At 58.5% G+C, this 19,398-nt stretch overlaps 2 protein-coding genes across 3 annotated transcripts; one reads left to right on the top strand and one right to left on the bottom strand.

Annotated features, from left to right (window-relative positions):
* Positions 1-229: 229 nt before the first annotated feature.
* Positions 230-18,820, top strand: NECAB3 (N-terminal EF-hand calcium binding protein 3). 2 transcript variants are annotated; one of them, XM_070381594.1, is made up of 13 exons: positions 230-475; positions 2,438-2,462; positions 3,963-4,071; positions 5,027-5,052; positions 5,226-5,323; positions 15,716-15,852; positions 16,140-16,258; positions 16,380-16,459; positions 16,563-16,616; positions 17,137-17,249; positions 17,420-17,497; positions 17,981-18,072; positions 18,151-18,820. In XM_070381594.1, the coding sequence occupies exons 1-13, from the start codon at positions 245-247 to the stop codon at positions 18,177-18,179; spliced, it is 1,191 nt and encodes a 396-aa protein (XP_070237695.1). In that variant the 5' UTR covers positions 230-244; the 3' UTR covers positions 18,180-18,820. The 2 variants fall into 2 exon arrangements, with proteins under 2 accessions (XP_070237695.1, XP_070237696.1); XM_070381595.1 differs by lacking the exons at positions 15,716-15,852; positions 16,140-16,258; positions 16,380-16,459; ... (3 more) ...; positions 17,981-18,072; positions 18,151-18,820 and adding an exon at positions 6,527-7,174.
* On the bottom strand, positions 10,853-12,859 carry C13H20orf144 (chromosome 13 C20orf144 homolog). Its single transcript, XM_070382147.1, has 2 exons — positions 12,167-12,859; positions 10,853-11,260 (listed from the first exon to the last, which is right to left on the bottom strand). The coding sequence occupies exons 1-2, from the start codon at positions 12,293-12,295 to the stop codon at positions 10,853-10,855; spliced, it is 537 nt and encodes a 178-aa protein (XP_070238248.1). The 5' UTR covers positions 12,296-12,859.
* Positions 18,821-19,398: the final 578 nt, after the last annotated feature.

Below are 19,398 nucleotides of genomic sequence, written 5' to 3'. Positions count from 1 at the left end.
GAGAATGGGGAGTCGCAGAGGTGCATTGTGTTGGGGTTCTGCATCGCGCGGCTCTTGCCGCCCTAAAGGCTGGAGTTTGCTCCCCTTTTCCAGACGGGGAAGCTGAGGCCTTGGAGGCGGGCGGGCGGGCGGAGGGCCGAGCTCTAGCGCTGGCCGGAGCTGGGCGGGGAGGGGGCCGTCGGCGGCCCGCCCGGCGGGGGCGGAGCTGCGGGGGGCGGGGCCCTCAGCCTCCGCGCCGGCGCCGATGGGCGGGCGCCCCCCCTGCGCGTCCCCCCAAGTCCGCGGCGGCGGCGGCGGCGGCGGCGGCGTCCAGAGCTCGGAGCCGCAGCCGAGCCGGAGCCAAGCGGGTGGCGGCACCATGGCGTGCGCGGGGCTGCTCACTGTGTGCCTGATCCGGCCGCCCGCGCCCGAGCCCCCGCGAACCCCCGCGCCCGCGCCAGCCGCCGGGCCCGCCGGACACGCGCTTTTCCAGGACGTGAGTGGGGAGCGGGCCGGGGGTGCCGGCGCTGTGGCCCTGGGGGTGGTCATTCTCCCGCGGGGTCGCTCCCGGTCTCTGTGGACAGCCTCTCACTGTTTCTCCTTGCCCTCGCTCATTCTGATTTTCCCCGTCCCCATGTCCATGTGTCTCCCTCCAGGTTTGTTGGGGTCTCTGCCTCGGCCTCTGGGTCTCTCACGATTTCTCTCTTGCTCTCTGCTTCCGTGTGTCTCCCTTATCTTTATCTCGCTGCCTTTGTGTCCCGTCTTCTGGCTCTCACTCTTTTCTCTGCTTATATCTCCTTGCCTCTGGTTCAGTGCCACTGCCCCCGCGGCCCCCCCGACCCCAAACCACCCCATGTATGTGTCTGGCCGGGTGGGGGCTGTCAACTCTTGGTCACGGGAGTGGCCACGTTGCCCGTCTCTGGCAGCCCCAGGCTGGACTGACCAGGCAAGGGGGCCTGGGAGAGGAAGCAGCCCCCCACCCTTGACTCCTGACCTAGTGCTGACCCAGATCCCCTCAGATCCCACCCAAGGGCTATGGGATCCCAGAGTTGGTTGGCGCTGCCCACACTCACCCTTTGTGGTCTGTACACCCTCCCCTTGCCTGGCAGGTGGCCCTGCAGCCCCTATGAGCACCTACCTGGAGCTCCCTGGCCTGGCCTGGGTCACTCACCTGCACCCCTTCCCCACCTTTCACCCCTGTGCACAGCCTATCCTGTTCCTCTTGCGTCCCCACTCCCAGAGGTCCCTTTCCGGTGGGAAAGGCTGTTCTCCTGCCCCCTCCCCACTGTCCCTAGTGACTCAGCACCTTGGCCAGAGCCCTCTCAGCTGGAAGGGACCTGACCCTTCCATTTCCCAGATGGAAAAACCGAGGCCTGGAGGGTTAGGGATGTGTTCCAGCTCACACATGGAGGCAGGGGTGCACTAGGGTGTGGCCCTTGATGTCCTCAGTGTTCACTTAGAACCCCTCCCTCTCTCTCAGCCCCCACCCCCACCCCCAGTATGTCTGTCCCGGCCAGGCCACCCTGGGTGGCTCTGTGATCCCGAGTGAGCTGGTGGCAGCCTTCTGTGAATCAGGCTTCAGGCCAGGGAGTACATTCATCCCCGAGAAAGCAGCCCGAGGGGAGGGGCACTCTGAATCTGGAGCAGACCAGGGCTCTCTGTCCAGGCTTTGGCCTGCCCCTCCTTGCCAGACCTGCTGGTGCCCTTTGCTGGGTTGTGTTGGGTGACCAGGGAGTCTCTGGTCCCTAGGGGAGACGGGGACCATGTCTGGACTCCACTTTGCTACCTCTGTTGTCTTTCCTGTCTGTTTCTCCATAAATACCATCTGTCCGCCCTTGCTTTCTGTGCCTCTTACTCCCCTTGCATGTACAACACACACATGCACGTGGGCCTGCCCAAGACCCTTGTACTGAGTCGGCCTCATAGGAAGACCCAGCCCTGGAAGGGTTAACCCTGGGCTGTTCCCCGATATGTTACTGAGTAAACAGGCACCCACAAAGGAAGGGCTAGCCACCGCCAGCCTGGAGTGGGCAGAGTCTGGGACGAACCATGCAGAGTTGGGGTTCAGGTCTGGGATGCGTGCCCGGGATCTTTCGGCCGCATCTTGGCCCGTCTCCCCACCTGCCTCAAGCTGGGACCGTTCCAAGGGCTGATGTATCAGAAAGAACTCAGGATCGACTCGGGGGTGTGGGAGGTGAAGGTGCGGAGAGCCAGCTTGGAGCACCCCCCACAAGGCCAGGCCCTGCGGGAGAAGGGAGCAAGCCGCGGGGCCTGCTGTGCGCTCTTCCCCTTGTTGGAAAAGGCCCTGGAGGGCTGAGCTGGGCAGGGGGCTGGGACCAAGCTGGGCAGGAGGAAGGGAGATGCAGGGGGCAGTCTGGCCAGCTGGGGCTCTGTGGAGCTGGGGGGCGGTTCTGGGCTCCCAGCTCCCAGCTCCCAGCTCTGCCCTTTTGTCCTCTAGGTTTTCCGCCGAGCAGACAAGAATGGTGAGTGTGGCTTCCCCTGAGTCCCATGCTGGGGGTTGAGGGGCATCAGAGAGGCTCCGGGGAGGGTTTGGGGCACAGTTGAGAATGGAGAGAAATCTTGAGAGGACCCGAATCAGAAGAATCAACCCAGGTGTCCTTCTCAGAGGAAATTTTTGTTTGAATCCAGTTTGGCAGGAGGGAGAGTGGAGGAAATGTGGTTTAGCCAGAGGCTGGAAGTGGGGGCTGACTTTCACGCAGTGTCCTGGCCTGCGTGACCTCCTGTTTTCCTCACCACTGCCAAAGTCTTCACCCCATTTCACAGACAAAGGAGCCGAGGCCCAGAGAGGTATAGCAGGCTGCTGGAGGTGCTGGGCCTTGAACCCTGGTCTATGCGATGCCTGTTTCCAGGCTTCCTCTGTGAGGGGCTTGGAAGGGTGTGGTCACGGAGCCAGGGCCATGGGGGATTTTATCGCAGATTCTTAGAGAGCTCAGTAACTTTCCATATTACCAACCACCTGGTTGCAGGGAGGGCGTGGGTGGGACAGAGCTAGGTCCAGGGAGTCAGCTCCCCCAATGCCCTGAGTCCTGGGCAGTCTCAGATGCTGGCCTGGCAAAATCTGGAAAGCTAAAGCATGAGCCATCAGGGGACCTTGCAGGCAGGTTGCTGCCCACAGATGACTCAGAGCAGCCCACGGTGCCCTGATGGGCCAGTGGAGGGTCTGAGCTGAGACCACCTGTCAGCTTTGACCTCACCTTCACCTGGCCTCCTTGAGAGAGGACTGGGTCCCCACCTCTTGCCTCTTCTCCCTGGATCTCCTCAAATTTGTTTCAGCTGGTTGAGCAGGGCACGTGGTCTCATTTGGCTCACAGCATTCCGTCTGGGGAGGGAGGCTCAGGCTCCACTTTCCCACTCCATCTGCTTAGAGACCTCACAGGCCAAATCCCCGGTGCCTCTGGCCAGTGCTCTTATGCTCTCAGCCTCGGTGATGGGGAGGCAGCCTCTGTGATGGGGAGGTCTTTCCCTCCCGAGCCAATCTGCTGCTTCTTACTGGGGCCCTGCTCTTAGGAAGATCTCATCTGACTCCCTGCGGCTTCTCTGTGAAGGGCCTGGGTCCAGAGCACGGAGGTCCCCTCCACCCAGGAGCCATGCGGGCAAAGACCCAGTCCTGGTTCCTCCAAGTGACATCTAGGCCCTGCCATGATCTGACTGTGCCCCAGGCTGTTGTTCATTTATTTCTCCATTTGGCAAACATTGAGTCCCTGCCGAGTGCCACATATGCACTGCCTTGTCCCTTGGGTGCCTGCAGAGTGGGCCCTGTTGCTTGAAGTGGGCACCTCTGGGGGCCCCAACCCTTTGGTCCCCAACAGCCAGGCCTTCTTTCCAGCCCAGAATCCCATTTCACTTGGCTGGGTGGTTATGAGATACTGCGAAGCCTTCAGGGGGTCTCCACTGGGTGGCAGGGGTGCAGCCAGGGCACAGAGATACTGACTCTGCTCCCTGTGCCCACCCCCACCCCTCAGATGACGGGAAGCTCTCATTTGAAGAGTTCCAGAATTACTTTGCCGATGGGGTTCTCAGTCCCGGGGAGCTGCGAGAGCTGTTCAGTGGTGTTGATGGGCATCCTGCCGAGTGAGTATGGGGGTTGGGGTGCACACGCCGCGTGTAGATGTGAGCCCAGGCCGTCCCTGCCCCACTGTGTCCCCTTCTTGCTTGGGTTCCTTATGGAGGATTGGGGGAGCACGGGGAAAGGAGTGCCAGGGCTAAGTGCCAGCTTTACCCGCCTACCTACCCCTTCCTTGGCTCCAGTCCTGCCCATCACACTGCTTCCAGCTGGGACCCCAAAATAGCCAGGCCTGAATCACCACCTATGGTTCAGCCCACAGGCACCCCCCCCAATACTCCCGCTTCCTGCTGAGCGACCAGTGGATGCCTGGGGACAGCTGGGCCCTGCCTGCTCCCACCCATGGATGCAGGTGCTCCCACATGTCCAGGCCTTCGTGCGAATTTGCTTGCCTTCTCCTGCTTCTTCACGTGGGTGCACACGTGTGTGCAGCTATCCCTCCCTCTCCCTTCCCCCTACTCCGCTCTCCTTAAAAGAAATTCTAGGCTCCCATGCACTCCCATTTTCTGAGGCTTGGGCCAGACCTTTGTCTGCACTGCTGCTACCTTACCACCACCAGATACGCCAGTCAAATTCCTTGTCCTTCAAAGCCTAGCTCAGGGAGCCTCTCTTCCAGGAAGCCCTCCCTGACCTATAGATGCTCCATGCCTTTTCTGTGCTTCCACAGACCTGACTTCTCCTTCCCAGATCTAACCACTCCTCTTTGGCCTGTGTCTACATCTGTCTCCCCCAGCCTGAAATCCGCTTGGAGGTTGAGAGTGGGACTGAATTTTCCTCCTTAGACACTGTTTGGTAGGCTGGTAGTACCCTGTCTCTGTCCACTGAGCAGCGTAACGTGGGGTGGAGTCAGAAGTCGCCTCCATGTCAGGCTGAGCTGGGGAGGGAGAGGAAAGGACCGCTGGCTTCAAAGTCAGTCCTAGTTTACCAGCAGGGTCTGAAGGACGCCTTTTCTTTTCCCTGCAGCAATTTGGAGACGGAGAAACTGTGCGGTGAGTAGGCCCATGGGGGTGTTTGTCTCCTGGGCAGGTGGGTGTTGCTGGTGTTCTGATGGAGCAGACTGGGCTGGGCTCAGAGCATAAGGCCTGGTTGGCTGCTGGGGAATTCTAGGTTGTAAATGGGGGGATGTACCCCAGGAAGCTTTGAGTATCTCCTCTGCCCTCAGACTACTTCTCTGAACACCTGGGCGTCTACCGGCCTGTGCTGGCGGCGCTGGAGTCGCTCAACTGTGCTGTGCTCACTGCCATGGACACCACCAAGCTGGTGAGTGGAGGGGCTGATGATTGCGGGGGGGCGGCAGGATGAGGGCTGGGGGTGTCTGCTGTGCTGTGGGAGCCTCCATCATTGGACTCAGGGCTGTGGGGCTGGAGGCCTGGCTTCCACTTTCTGGCTGTGCATCTTTACCTCTCTGGGTCTCAGTTTCCTCATCTGTAAACTGGGCATATTAATAGAACCCACCTCCAGACATTCGTTGTGACAATTAAAGTAGAATGAAGGCAGAGAGTTGTGTCTGTCTTGCTCTCTCTCTGTCTGGCTCACAATAGTCACTTCATATGTGGAGCTGCTGCTGCTTTTATTACTGACCAGACCTGATTGTTGTGGGGTGTCAAGCCCAGCTCCCAACAGGGATGGGTTGGGGGTAGGGCATGCTCACACACATCCCCAGGCCCATGCCGGTGTGTAGAGCTTGGTGGCAGGGGGTGGGGGACAGCCTGAGGGCATGCGTGAGCAGACGGGCATGTGTGCACCATGTTTGTGTACAGTATGGACACGTGCACAGAATAAACGGTGCTCACAGCCAGGGCTCCAGGCCCTTGGATGCTATTTTTAAAAACACCGAAAGCTACCCTTCCCTTTCTGTGTTCCTTGTAAGAGGTGTCTCCACCTCTCTTTATCCCGTAGCTCTAAGTGAGGGGGTGAGGAGGGAGCAGTGAGCAGGCTTGGGATTGTGTCTGACCTCATTTCTACAGAAGGAGAAACTGAGGCTCTTTGTGAGTTAATGATTAGCTGAGGACAGGGCTTCCCCTTCTGGTTGCTTTCACATAGGGTCGAGTAGGTTTTCTAAGGGTCACCTTTGGGGCCTGGCACAGGATAGGGATCCGAATGCTACATGATGGGGGGTTGGTATGCTATGATGACTTACATATCTGTGGCCTGGACACCAGTAGGGGCAGCACCTTCCTTGTTGCCATGGAAACAGGGCCTGGGGGTGGGCAGCTCTACTGGCATTCTCTGAACTGGCACTGGTTAGTGGGAATTCACACTGCAGCTCAAAGTAAGAGCCCCAGGGTTCCTGATCACCCCTTCCTGGCACAGAAAGGGGTAGAAGGTGACCCATCACCACACGACTCTGCCAGCTGTAATCACTGAGGTTTTTATCTGCCACTCGATGCCTCGGACAGCTGTGCTCAGCCTGCCCAGCGTCTGCCTCTGCAGCGCCCCCTTTTATGGCACCACCCCTTCCAGTCCAGCAGGACTCAGTGGAACACTTCGTGCACCAGCCTGGATCCACATTCCTGGTACATGGCCCGGGTCATCCAGCGGCACTGGAAGGTGCGCAGTGAGGCTACCATGGAGCCGCCCGTCCATACCGCTGTCCCGCGCCCAGGCTTGGCCACCAGGCGCGGCTGCAGTGTCCCACAGCCGTGCCGCTGGCATTGGGCCTCCAGCTCCAGCTCCAGGCGCTCAGGGAAGCCAGGGAAAAGCGTGGAGCCACCGGCCAGCACCATGGTGTTGGCCAGCCGTGTCTGTAGTGTCGCGGGCACCCTCTGCAGTGCTCGGAAGGCCAGGATGGGCAGTCCCGGCTCAGCCTGGCCTAGCAGACCCGGCTGGAAGAGGGGTTCTGGGCAGCAGAAGCGCTCGCGGCCAAGGCAGACAGAGCACCCACTGCCTAAGGAGAAACTGACTGGGTGGTGGCGGGCAGGATTACAGAGGTCACCCTCAAAGTCTAGCGACACGTAGCAGCAGCGCTTCTTGAGCTGTGTGATGATCTTGTGGGGCAGGGCCTGCAGTCGGTGATCAGGCCCTGCTGCCACCAGCAGGTCCCGCAGGTAGCGCGACAGGGTGCTGCCAGCCACATCCAGCCGGAAGGTGGCCTTGTGCCACGAGTGGCCTGCATAGACGGGCGTGGCATGGCACACGCCCGCGCCCGCCTCCAAGGCCAGCCCGCTGAACGCGCCGACGGAGCAGAGCGCCAACAAGGCGGTGCTGGCCAGGTGGCACGCGGGCACTGCCAGGGCCTCGAACAGCAGCTCGGCCACCCTCTCGCGGCCCACGGGCGGCGCCGATGGGGAGTCGCTCACGAGCACCGGCCACTCCTCCGGGCACACCCGCAGGCCGCCCACCAGCAGGCGCTCCCACAACCCCTCCAACGCCTCCCAGTCCACCACCACGCCGTGCTTGATGGGGTGTGCCCGCGCCACGCCGCCCGCCAGCTCGCAGCCCGGCGCCCCGGGCAGCACGGGCCGGTCCCAGCTGGGCACCAGGCTGGAGCTCTTGAGTACCAGGCGTGGCTGCTCCTCTCCCGCGAAGCCCGCCTTGGTGAAGCCGGAACCCTGGTCCACGACCACCGCGACGTGGCCCAGCGAGGACAGCCGGCGGACTCGGCGACTATTGGACAGCGAAGCCATCTTCCGGCCGGCAAGCCGTGAAGTCAAAACTTCGGCCCCGAAGGCTCGGACCCGCCCTCGGCCTGAGAACCGAGTCTCAGCTGGCCTCGATGGAGGCCCGCCTTTCAGCTCGCAGCTCTACCTCCTGGGCCCACGTCCCCCGCCTTTCTGGGCTCAGTTCCTCTGGTCCCGAGGTCCCACTCTTCTGGCCTGAGGTCTCTTCAGCCCTTGACTTGGCTCCGCCCCTGGGCCTGAGGGCCGGCCTCTGGTTCAAGAGTCAGATTCCGCCCTCGCTGGGCCCTAGCGGCCTCGGGCCGTCTTCCCCCTCTTCCGGCTCAAGGCCCCACCCTTTCTCTGAGGACCCGCCTCAGGGTGCGGCTCCGCCCCCTAAGCCCTTGCTTAGACGGATGATGAGAGGGGTGGGCCAAATCCTTGAAGAGATTTGAGAAGCCTCCAGGAGCAGCTCTGGGAATAAAAGGCCTTTGTGGCAATATTATCCAGACATCTGTTCCCCTTGGGAACCCAGGAGTCCAGCCCGACCCTTGCGCCTCCAGCGGTCTCCTGGCACTTCTCAACTGGGCATGACTGAAGTACTGTGGTTCCTAGTGGAGGTGGGAGGGGGTGGTCAAAGAAGCAAGGAAAAGAACTTGGATTGGATTCATTGTGACCTCAGTTCTCAGCATCTGCTGTGCTTCCATAGCCTCTACCCAGATGAAAACGCCCAGACCCAGCCTGTCTCCTGGGACAGGGCCAATGGTAATGATTTTGACATTAAGGGATATGGCCTCAGCCACCCAGCTGTGCTCAGTGTTTATGCTCAGTCGTGTCCGGCTCTTTGCGACCTCATGGATTGTAGCCTGCCAAGCCCTTGTGTCCGTGGAATTTTCCATGGAAGAATACTGGAGTGGGTTGCCATTTCCTACTCCAGGGGATCTTCCCAACCCAGGGATTGAACCTGCATCTCTTGAGTTTCCAGCGTTCTCAGGTGGATACTTTACCACTGAGCCACCTGGGGCCAGCACAACCAATTTAATTGCTTCCCCAAACCACTTTGATGACCTCTGGACAAACGTGCAGCCTCTCTCCAAGAGCAAGCTCTTAATCATGGATCTCCAGCCACTCTGAAGATCTCTGTGAGCTTAGCTTTCAAGGGCCCAGGTAGCCCACAAAGGGATCCTACCTTCGGGGCTTACAAACATGGGTCTGAGTTTGTGACTCAATTCTGAGGCTGCCTTCACTGTGTACTGAGTCCGAATCTCACCCTGGGCTCAGTTACTTCCTCTAAAAGGCGGTCATCCCCCAACACAGGAAACAGGCCATGTCATGTCTCTGCAGAGTCTCTTTTTTCTCTTTAGGACCATTATGGTTGCAAGTTGAAGACCTATTCAGGTGAGCTTAAGTTAAAATACGGATTTTATCACAAGAGCCTTGTATGTTTTATATCTACTAAGGGCAAGACTGAAAGCAGGTTTTAGGGAAAGACTGGAAGCAGGGTCTGGCTGCCAGGCTGTGGGGGACTCAGAGGTGCATTGGGCTCTGCATTGTGTTTATATTCTTCTCAAGACTGGCTTCAGCCTGTGCATGTTCCTGTAGAAAAAACTGTCTCCTACATTTCCTGAGGAGGAGAAGGGGACAACAGAGGGTGAGAGATGGTTGGATGGCATCCTTGGCTTAATGGACGTGAGTTTGAGCAAACTCCAGGAGATAGTGAAGGACAGGTAAACCTGGCATGCTGCAGCCCACGGGGTTGCAAAGAGTTGGACATGACTGAGCGACTGAACAACAGTTCCTGAATTACAGACCCAGGGAAGGAACTGATAGGACTGGGCTTGGGCCTGTTGCTTATGCCAGGAGATGTGGCCACATTGAAGAAGGTGGTTACCTTGATTGCAACCATGTGGATGGTAGGAAAGGGTCAGTTCTCACAGAGCAGCGGGGGAGATGTGATGGATAGTGCGACCTCCAGCCTGATGCAGGCGATGTGGTGTTGACACTGACAAAAGTGTACCTTCAGGAGAAGTTGTACCTGTGGTTTTAGTGAGCTGGGACCTTCACCCCTCTGCATCGCGCCCCCCTCCCCAAAGGGGCATTTTGAGATTGATCGCCAGCGGAAAGCAGGCTGCAGGTTTGGCATGGCTGGACGGGACAAGGATGACTAGGGTCTGGTGCTGAGTTTGGGACCCAGGAGTGTGAGAAGCAGCTGGGTCCTGCCCACAGAAAGCGTGCCGGGCCTCTTGTGGATGAACTAGGGAGGTGAACCTTGAATCAAAGACCACAAGTGGCAGTATGGCCAGAGCAGGAGTGAGAGTGGAAGTCATTAAGAAGCCCCAGAGGGGAAGACTGGGGCTGGGGATCTGGGCCTGTACATTCTAATAATAAGTTTGGGTGTTTCTCTGTGGGCAGTGGAGAGCCAGTGTGAGCTTATGAGCAGAAGTGTGAATTGCCCTATAGATAAGTGGTTTGGAAGAAGCCTCTTTGGCTGCAGTGTGGGGAAGAGGATGGGGTGGGGTAGGTGGGGAGATTGGTGATTGAGGTGCCTTGGGGGTCATCAAGCACAGTGGGGTAGGATTGAGGGGTCAGAGGACCAGGGACCCGTCTCTCCTCCTGGGTGCTCACACAGGCAGGATGTGAGTCTAAGGCTCAAACTGTGCTGACTCTGGACCTTCTCAGTTCTTCCCCACGGTGGTGGCTTTTTGCCTGGGACTTTCCCTCAGTTAGGAAAGATTTGAGTGCTGGAGACTCTTGGACTTGCCTGGCCTCTGCTGGAAGCAGGCCCCTCCTCCTCCTAGCGTGGCCAGGCCTAACTTTGCCCAAGCTCTCTTCCGTCGGATCTGCAGGCCTGGTGGCGGGATCTGACCCCGGCCAGGAGTCGCAGGGAGAGGGGAACCCTCGCTCCACTGTGGTAGGGTGCTCCCTCTCCAGGGCGGCACAGGGGCTCTGACACTTGGGTCAGAAGAAAGAAGAAAGCAAAACCAGCCTTGGCCCCAGGCCACGGCCATGGCTCTGCGCCCCGCCCCCCCCCCCCCAACGCCCCCCATTCGCCTTTCTTCCCTGTCTTGCTCTGGGCCTCAGTTTCCCCGACCCTGTCTCGACGCCCCGACGCCTCAGACTGGGTTACAGACGCCAGCGTTGCTATGCGCTCTTTATTGGGCCGGACCAGGGTACGGGGGTCCGGGCCAGGCACTCAGGGCCGCGGGCGGGGACAGCGGCGCCGCTTGCGCGGCTGCTCCTCGGCGGCCTCGGCCTCGCAGTCGGTCTCGCTCTCGGTCAGCAGGCGCGTGTAGAGCCGCTGCCAGCCCTGCGCCGCCTTGGCCCCGCCCCCGGGGCCGCCCGCCGCGCGGCGTCCCTCCTCCTGCAGCCGCGCGTCCAGCAGCAGCAGCAGGACGAGGATCTTCTTCATCTCTCGCGCGCGCGCGCTCTCGCGCCGCTCAGCGCCGTCGCCAGCTCCTCGCAACATGGGTGCCGTCGCCGGGGGCCCCGTGGGGGTGTCCGCCGCAGCCTCGCTCGCCCGCTCCGGCCGCGCTCCGGGCCCCGCCGTCGCCTCGGCTAGTTGCTGCCGCTTGTCCAGGGGGAAGAGCAGCACGATCTTGGTCTGGGGGTAGGGCGGGGGCGTGAGGGGAACGAGCTCCGCACGCCTGCCTCCCGAGGACCCTCACCCACCCGCGTCCTGTCTCCCAGAAGCCCGCCTTCTCTCGTTTCCTGGGTACCCGCTGTCCTCCCAGCCTGGGTAGGGGGAGGTGGGGGAGGCAGGCACCCTTCTCCATCTCCCAAGACCCCTGCCTCCCGCCCTGGAAACCCTCACCCACCCCAGGCTGGCTTCCTGAGATCTGACTCCGATCAAGTTTATGAGATTCCCTTGTCTGCCCTTCCAGCCTTGATGCTGGGACCCTTCACCCACCCCAGGGCCTCATGCCTAGTTGAAGAGAGGGGAAAGTAACACGTTTTGAAGCTGGGGAATGGAAAGCGGGGGATAAGGGAACTCCCTGTGCCCATAGCCCCAGTGGCAGCCGCTAGGGCTGATTCACCATGCTGGGACTTCCCCCCATCTGTCCCGGGTTGGGAGAACCGTCTCCTGCACACCCTCCTAGGCTCCCAAGTCTCATCCACTTCCTGGTTTCTGGGATACCTGTTCTCCCTTCTGGGTTATTAGGACCCCATCCACACCCACGTGGGTTCCTGAGACCTCGGCCTCAACAGGGGTTCTCTAATGCCTTCCATAGGGGCCTCCCAGGTGGCGCTAGTGGTAAATAACCCGCCTGCCAACGCAGGAGACAGAAGAGATGTGGGTTCCATTCCTGGGTTGGGAAGAAATCCCATGGTCAGAAGAGCCTAGTGGGCTACAGTCCGTGGGGTTGCAACCAGTCAGACAACTGAAGCCACTTAGCACACACATGCAACCCCTTCAATTCCCTACATGGCTAGACCCCCAGCATCCGCTCCTGCCCACCTACCTGTCCAGGTCCGCCAAACCCCCCTGCCCCTTGTTCCCTGGACTCACACTGGGCTTCTTCCACTTGAGGTGGTTGAAGAACTGCCGTTTGCGCCGGGCCTTGTCCATGTCAGGTGGCTTCTCCTTGCGGGCCTGCTTGGGCACTTTGGTTCTCTTGTGGGAACTGTTGTTTCCCATGGCAGGGCTGGTCACCACTGGGGACCCCAGCACGTGCTGCCTCTGCCCTGCCCTCTGGCTGGGGGCCCCCTGCCCTGGCTCTGTCCCAGGGACCACATTGTGACCTCATGGGTTGACCTCATCAGCTCCAGGCTCCGAGCTGCTCCTGCCAGAACCCACAGATGAATCTTGACTCCATTTACTCTGTCTGTGACTTCCGGCCTTGGTTTCTCAGTGTAAAACTGGGCTAAAGATTAGTGAGGTGATGGCTGGTAAGGTGCTTAGTGATGGTGGTGTTAGTCACTAGTCATGTCCGACTCTTTGCAACCCCATGGACTGCAGCATGCCAGGCTTCCTTGTCCATCACTATCTCCCAGAGCTTGCTCAAACTCATGTCCATCGAGTCAGTGATGCCATCCAACCATCTCATCCTCTGTCTCCCCCTTCTCCTCCTGCCTTCAATCTTTCCCAGCATCAGGGTCTTTTCCAATGAGTAAGTTCTTCCCATCAGGTGACCAAAGTATCAGAGCTTCAGCATCTGTTGTTCCAATGAATATTAAGGGTTGATTTCCTTTAGGATGGACTGGTTTGATCTTGTTGTCCAAGGGACTCTCAAGAGTCTTCTCCAGCACCACAATTCTAAGCATCAGTTCTTTGGTGCTCAGCCTTCTTTATGGTCCAACTCTTATATATCTATACATGACTATTGGAAAAAAAACATAGCTTTGACATACAGACCTTTGTCAGTAAAGTGAAGTCTCTCATTTTTAATGTGCTCTCTATGTTGGTCATAGCTTTTCTTCCAAGGGGCAAGCATCTTTTAATTTCATGGCTGCAGTCACTGTCCACAGTGATTTTGGAACCCAAGAAAATAAAATGTCACTGTTTCCCCATCTGTGCCACAAAGTGATGGGATTGGATGCCATGATCTTAGTTTTTTGAATGTTTTAAGCCAGCTTTTTCAGACTCCTCTTTCACCCTCATCAAGAGGCTCTTTAGTTCTTCTTCACTTTCTGCCATTAGATTGGTATAATCTGAGGTTATTGATATTTCTCCCGGCAATCTTGGTTCCAGCTTGTGAGTCATCCAGTCCAGCATTTCACGTGATGTATTCTGTGTATAAGTTAAATAACCAGGATGATAATATACAGCCTTGTCATACTCCTTTTCCAGTTTTGAACCAGTCTGTTGTTCCATGTCTGGTTCTAACTGTTGCTTCTTGACCTTCATACAGGTTTCTCAAGAGACAGGTCAGGTGGTCTGGATTCCCATCTCTTTAAGAATTTTCCAGTTTGTTGTGACCCATACAGTCAAAGGCTTCAGTGTAGTCAATGAGGCAGAAAATTTTCTGGAATTCTCTTGGTTTTTCTATGACCCAATGGATGTTGGCAATTAGATCTCTTATTCCTCTGCCTTTTCTAAATTCAGCATCTGGAAGTTCTTGACTCATCTACTGTTGAAGCCTAGCTTGAAGGATTTTGAGCATTACCTTGCTAGTATGTGAAATGAGTGCGATTGTATGGTAGTTTGAACATTCTTTGGCATTGCTTTTCTTTGGGATTGGAATGAAAACTGGACTTTTTCTAGTCCTGTGGCCACTGCCGAGTTTTACAAATTTGCTGGCATGTTGAGTGCAGCAGCTCTTTAACAGTATCATCTTTTAGGATTTGAAATAGCTCAGCTGGAATTCCATCACCTCCACAAGCTTTGTTTGTACTAATGCTTCCTAAGGCCCACTTGACTTCACACTCCAGGATGTCTGGCAGACAGAATAAGCAAGAGCTACAGTCCCACATCCTCCAGGACGAAAACCACAATCACAGAAAGCTAACTAAAATGATCACATGGATCACAGCCTTGCCGTGGCAAAGGGACTTGCGTAACTCAATAACACTGTGACAAAACATGGTCCACTGGAGAAGAGAAGGCCAACCTGCTCTCGTATTCTCCCTTTGAGAACCCTGTGAACAGTATGAAAAGGCTTCGTGGTGAGGAGAGAGGAATTTCTGTGACCTGAGTTTGTACTCTGACACTCGTGTGACCGTGGCCAAGGTAATCCACTTCTGTAGGCCTCAGTCTTCTCATCTGCAAAATGGGGTCAGTGATGGTTCCTGTAAATTACTATGAGGATTAAATGAAGCTGCTTGGAAACAGGGCCTGGCACGCAATGGTGCTCGTGTCAGCCAGGGTCTTTGTAAGCAACAGAGACTGATCAGTCACCGTAAGCACTAGAAAGGGAATTTATCGGACGGATTTCAGGAAGCTCAAAAAATGGCCAGGAAGTCCAGTGGCTCGGAGAAACCACTGACCCGTGTGAGAATGAGAGGTCCCTGCCGCCACTCTGTCTGCCCGTCTGACGGCTGAACTGAGGCAGGTCACAGGCGGGAGACAAAGCTGCCTCTGAGGCCCCTTGGGGAGGGGTCACCTCAGCTCCCTGGGACTCCCACCCTGGACCGAGTGTGTATATGGGGCTGAGGGAGGTGTTGGTGAGGAGACCCTCAGGAAATCTATGACTGTCAGATGTACAAGTGGGCAGGTTTCTTGTTAGTATTACGTTTGACTAAAAACAATTGCAGTGTGGTATGTGGGGTCTTAGTTCCCCGACTGACCAGGGCTTCTTAATCACTGGACCACCAGGGAAGTCCCGTGACAGCAGTTCTTTATTAAGAACTTATGTACCAGATAGCAGGCTGAGCCCTATGTAGGAAATAACTCATCGGAGCCTCTCAGCAGCTCAGTGAGACGGCTGTTACCACCCCTGTTTTATAGGCGAGGCAGGCACGAGGAGATGAAGGTAGCTGGGGAGTCTGGGCATTCCGAGTGGGCAGCACAGGGCCTGGCAATGCTCGGCCTCCTTGTCTCTGCCTGCCTGGGCAAAGGCTAGGGGAAATGGCAGTGTAGACAGGGATCAGCGCTGGGGTATGTGACCCGCTGTCTTGTATCTACAGCTTCTTGTAAGAAGTGCTCAGTAAATGTGGGGTGCGTGGGTGAGTGATTGAATGAATGGATGAATGCCAAGATTGTGAGCTTGGGGCCAGCTGGTGAGTCTGGGGCCATATCACACCGTTTGGCCTCATGTGTCAAAACTGCCTTGGCCCAGCCCCTACCCACACCCAGTCTAGCTATGCCTGGGGCCTTACTGGCTGAAAGTGGTGGCCCCAACAGGGATGGGGCCTTGAGGCCCAGAGAATGGGACACGCTTCTCTGGGCATTGGCCTCATCCCTCCTAGTGAGAGGCCGGGCCCAGACAAGGACGGGCTCTGGGGTTTGCTTGCCCCCCTGGAGTCTCCGGGCCCTGTTAATGCCAAGTCTGCAGGCCTCTGCTCTTTACGTTGCTACTGGTGCTCTGATGGGTAGGGGGTGGGGCGCAGAGGTCAGCTCCCCATTCAGAAATACATGCTTGGAGCCAGGAAATGCCAACTATGCCCCCCTCTTCCCCAGGAGTATGAGCGGGCCTCCAAGGTAGACCAGTTTGTGACACGCTTCCTACTGCGGGAGACGGTGAGCCAGCTCCAGGCCCTGCAGAGCTCGCTGGAGGGGGCGTCAGACACTTTGGAGGCCCAGGCCCATGGCCCGCGGTACGTGAGGCGCTCGGCCGCCTGCACCTGGACCTGCGGGTCCAGTTCATGAATGTCCGTTATCTCCATGTATCGGGTCCCTCAGCTCCCATCACATTCCACAGTTCTGGCATCCCGGAGCCCAAGTTCTTGTTCTTAGGGAAGGAGGTCAGGAGAGGGCGAGAAGGCGTGGCTGGCTTTGCAGCTGGACCTCAGTGTCCTGAAGCTTGGGGCCAGGCCTGTTCTGGGGCCCCAGTGCTTGGCCCCATGGGTCTGGGAGCAGTGGATTGACCCTCCACTCCCCTCAGATCAGATGAAGAGAGAGTGGAGGTGCCAAGCCGGCCCCGAGGCAGCCGGCGGGCAGGGCGCAGGGCCCTGCGGAGTGTCAGTCGGTCGTCCACCTGGTCTCCTGGCTCCTCCAACACAGGTGTGTCTGCGGCGGGGTGGGAGGGCACGGTATCCCCCGGGGCCCCAGCGTTTGCTCCTCCACTCGCCCTCAATCCATCCCGAGAAGCCCCCAGCCTGAGGGGCTCGTGCCCGACCCCCAGGGCAGAGCTCCGAGGCTGAGATGCAATGGCGGCTCCAGATCAACCGCCTCCAGGAGCTCATCGACCAGCTGGAGTGCAAGGTGAGCGCTGTGCGGCTACCACCCTGTGGTGGGGGAACTGTCTGGAACCCACACAAGGCAGGCTCACACAGGGGACCCGGCCCACGCTCTGCATCCCTCACAGGCCCCCCGGCTGGAACCCCTGCATGAAGAGGAGCTGACCAAGGGGCCCAGCTCGGTGAGTCTGGGAGGGGCAGGCAGCTGGTGTGGGGCTGGGAGGAGGCCGTGAAGCAAGGAGGTTCATGGGGCTACCCACCCCTGGCCTCTGTCTTGTACATACAGCCCCTTCTCCAGGCTTGGCCCAGCCTTTGTTCCCCAGGCCTGGAGGGCAGGTGTGGGGTTCTGGTTGTTGCTTCGTGACTCTGCAGCACTCTGTCCCTCCATGGGCATCAGCATCCCTTGCCTACAGTTCTGAAAGCTGGGTGTGTGGAGCAGTGTGGACAGAAACTGAAGGGGGCAGTTGGAAGCGGTGCGGTGCTGCAGGAGAGCCGGCCAGTGGCTGGAGCGAGGCAGTAACCTTGGCAACAGGAGGAGGATGGAGCCAGGAATGCTGGGGGTTGCGTGGGGGCAGGAGCCCGACCTCAGGGCTGGCTGGGTCTGGTGCAAGCCAAGAAGGGCAGGGCCCTCCTGAAGGCCACAGCAGGCCCTCACCCACTGCCCTGCCCCACCCCAGCTGACCAGGCTGCTTTTCTTGCCAGCACATCCTCGTGGCCCAGAGGCAGGTGCAGGTGGCAGAGGAAGCCCTGCAGGACTTCCACCATGCCCTGTGCTGCTACGTGGACTTCACGGGGTCCCAGAGCCACTGCCTGCAGTGAGTCCTCAGCTGGGTGGTGGCCAGCCAAGGTGGGGGGTGGACGGGCAGGGAGGAATGCTGGGCTGGGTGTCCTGGGCCAGGGCTCTCATTAGACACCCCTGGTGAGGCGGGTAGGGGTGGTGGCAGCCCAGGCCTGGCCTGGCCTGGCCGTCTCTTTGGCCCTGCAGTGTGTCTGCCCAGAAGATGCTGGACAAGGCTTCCTTCACCCTGTACGAGTTCTGGCAGGACGAGGCTTCCTGGAGAAGGTAGGAGCGGTGGTCTGACGTTTATTGTGGGACCTCGAGTGAACCACGCCTGGGTTCAAGTCCTCTCCTAGTCACTGGCTCTGTGACGTCAGGAGAGCTACCTAAGCCCTCTGAGCCCCAGTGGCCTCCTTTTGAAAATGGGAGCGATGCTAAGTCCATCCTCTTGTCACCCTTACGAGCTGGCATGTAAAGAACTGAACACAGTACCCGGTGCCAGGTAGGTGCTCGGTGCATACACACAGCTCCCACCACGCCACACCCCACGCCACGTGCCTTGTGTGTGACTGCATGTAATCCTCATGGTATGAGTGGACACTGCACCCCATTTCACGGAGGAGAAAACTGAGGCTCAGAGCCACTACGAGGATGGACCGAGATCTGAAACCAGGCAGCAGGGCCGGGCGGGAGTGGGGCGCTTCTAACCACGTGGTCCCGGTCACTGGGACCAGCTCCGGCCTCGGTCCCCTCTGCGGCCCTCCCCAGGCACCAGCAGTCCGCTTGCAGTAAGGCCTTCCAGCGCATCCTCATTGACCATCTGCGGGCTCCAGACACCCTCACCACTGTGTTCTTCCCAGGTGGGCAGTGGCCACCAACCCTCTGAGGAAGGGCAGTGGGCACCTGATGGCCTCTGACTCCCAACCTCTGACCCGCAGCCTCCTGGTGGATTATGAATAACAACTGAGCCTGATCTGCACAAGCCAAGGACCCCAGAGCCCTGCCTGCCTCCTCCTGGAGCTTCTGGACTGGTCAGCTCCACTCAGCTCAAGACCAGGATGCTGCCACCTCCATAATTGGGGCCTGGCTCTCAGAGCCTCCCAGAGCCAGCTGGTGGAGAGTCTCACAGCCCAGGAATCAGAGACTGGGCTGCTTGCTTCCTCTTTCTTTAACAGTGTGTTTTATTGCTTATAGCTTCGGCCTCTGAGATACTCTGGCCTCAGGAGGCCTGGATTCTGGTCCCCTACGCCCCTGCCTTGCTGTGTGACCAGGGCAGGTCCCTTCCCTCTCTGAGCTGGCCTGGGGCTGTCTGGCTACCTAGTGGGTGCCTGCTTTCTTCTTGCTGTTTTGGGACTAGGCTTCTGCTCTTCCCCAGCCAGCAGCAGAGCCAGGGCTGATGCTCAGGAACTGTCCTCCACCCCGCCCCCGACCTCGATCCCCAAGACTGGGCTGGATCAGTCTGCTGTGTGGGCAAAGGACCTGGGGGTCCCCACCCCCTTCCCGGGCCGGCAAGCTCCTGACGCTTTCAGCACCCGTGGCTGCACCAGAGCCCTCCAGAGGATCCTGGATTGGTTTGCATGTTATTTGCATATTATTTGCATGCTTATTCCCACCCTTACTCAGGGCACTATGGGAAGCCCCAGGGTGACCTTGCTAGGTAGCAATAATTTGGGCCCAGAGTCACCTGCTGCCCCCAGATACCTCTGAACCCCAGCCCAGAGGCAATAAAGGCAGTGGTCACCTCTGGCATTGCTTCCATTCTCTCTCTCTCAGCAAGGCGGCCTGGTCCCCGTGCCCGTGGATAGTGGGAGCTTAATCATGGCCAGTCCGGGTTCCCTCAATTCAGGACCTTCTCACTCCACAAAGCCTAGCTCTGAAATCTTTCCTGGGAAAGGAGAGTGGACATGGGCTCTGCCATAACCCCCCTAAAATCCTGGGGGTTCTAGCTTCACCCCCTTCCTTTACCAGCAAGGTGTGGTATGAAGGTGGGGACAGACCACAGAGCCCTCTCAAGGCCTAAAGAGCACGGCTGGTCCCTGTGAGAAGGCCTGTCCCTAGACAGAACCCCCCCCACCCCCGCCCTTCCCGGCTGGACTTGTCACCAGCCCTGCTGCCTGACAGCGCCAGAGGGCAGTTCCCGGAGAATACTGGATGAGTCAGTCCTCCAGCGACATGGACCTCCTTCG

The sequence above is a fragment of the Bos mutus genome, chromosome 13 (genome assembly GCF_027580195.1).
Source record: "Bos mutus isolate GX-2022 chromosome 13, NWIPB_WYAK_1.1, whole genome shotgun sequence".
In the NCBI taxonomy this organism is placed as follows: Eukaryota; Metazoa; Chordata; class Mammalia; order Artiodactyla; family Bovidae; genus Bos; species Bos mutus.
This window is presented reverse-complemented; position numbering and strand designations above follow the sequence as displayed.

Bases quoted from the DNA above. Each gene is read 5' to 3' on its own strand.
- C13H20orf144 (XM_070382147.1), bottom strand. From the start codon at position 12,295: ATGGGAAACAACAGTTCCCACAAGAGAACCAAAGTGCCCAAGCAGGCC. The intron at 11,261-12,166 runs GTGAGTCCAGGG...CCCTACCCCCAG, and splicing joins TCAAGTGGAAGAAGCCCAGT to ACCAAGATCGTGCTGCTCTT.
- NECAB3 (XM_070381594.1), top strand. From the start codon at position 245: ATGGGCGGGCGCCCCCCCTGCGCGTCCCCCCAAGTCCGCGGCGGCGGC. The intron at 2,463-3,962 runs GTGAGTGTGGCT...CCCACCCCTCAG, and splicing joins CCGCCGAGCAGACAAGAATG to ATGACGGGAAGCTCTCATTT. The intron at 16,259-16,379 runs GTGTGTCTGCGG...CCCGACCCCCAG, and splicing joins TCCTGGCTCCTCCAACACAG to GGCAGAGCTCCGAGGCTGAG.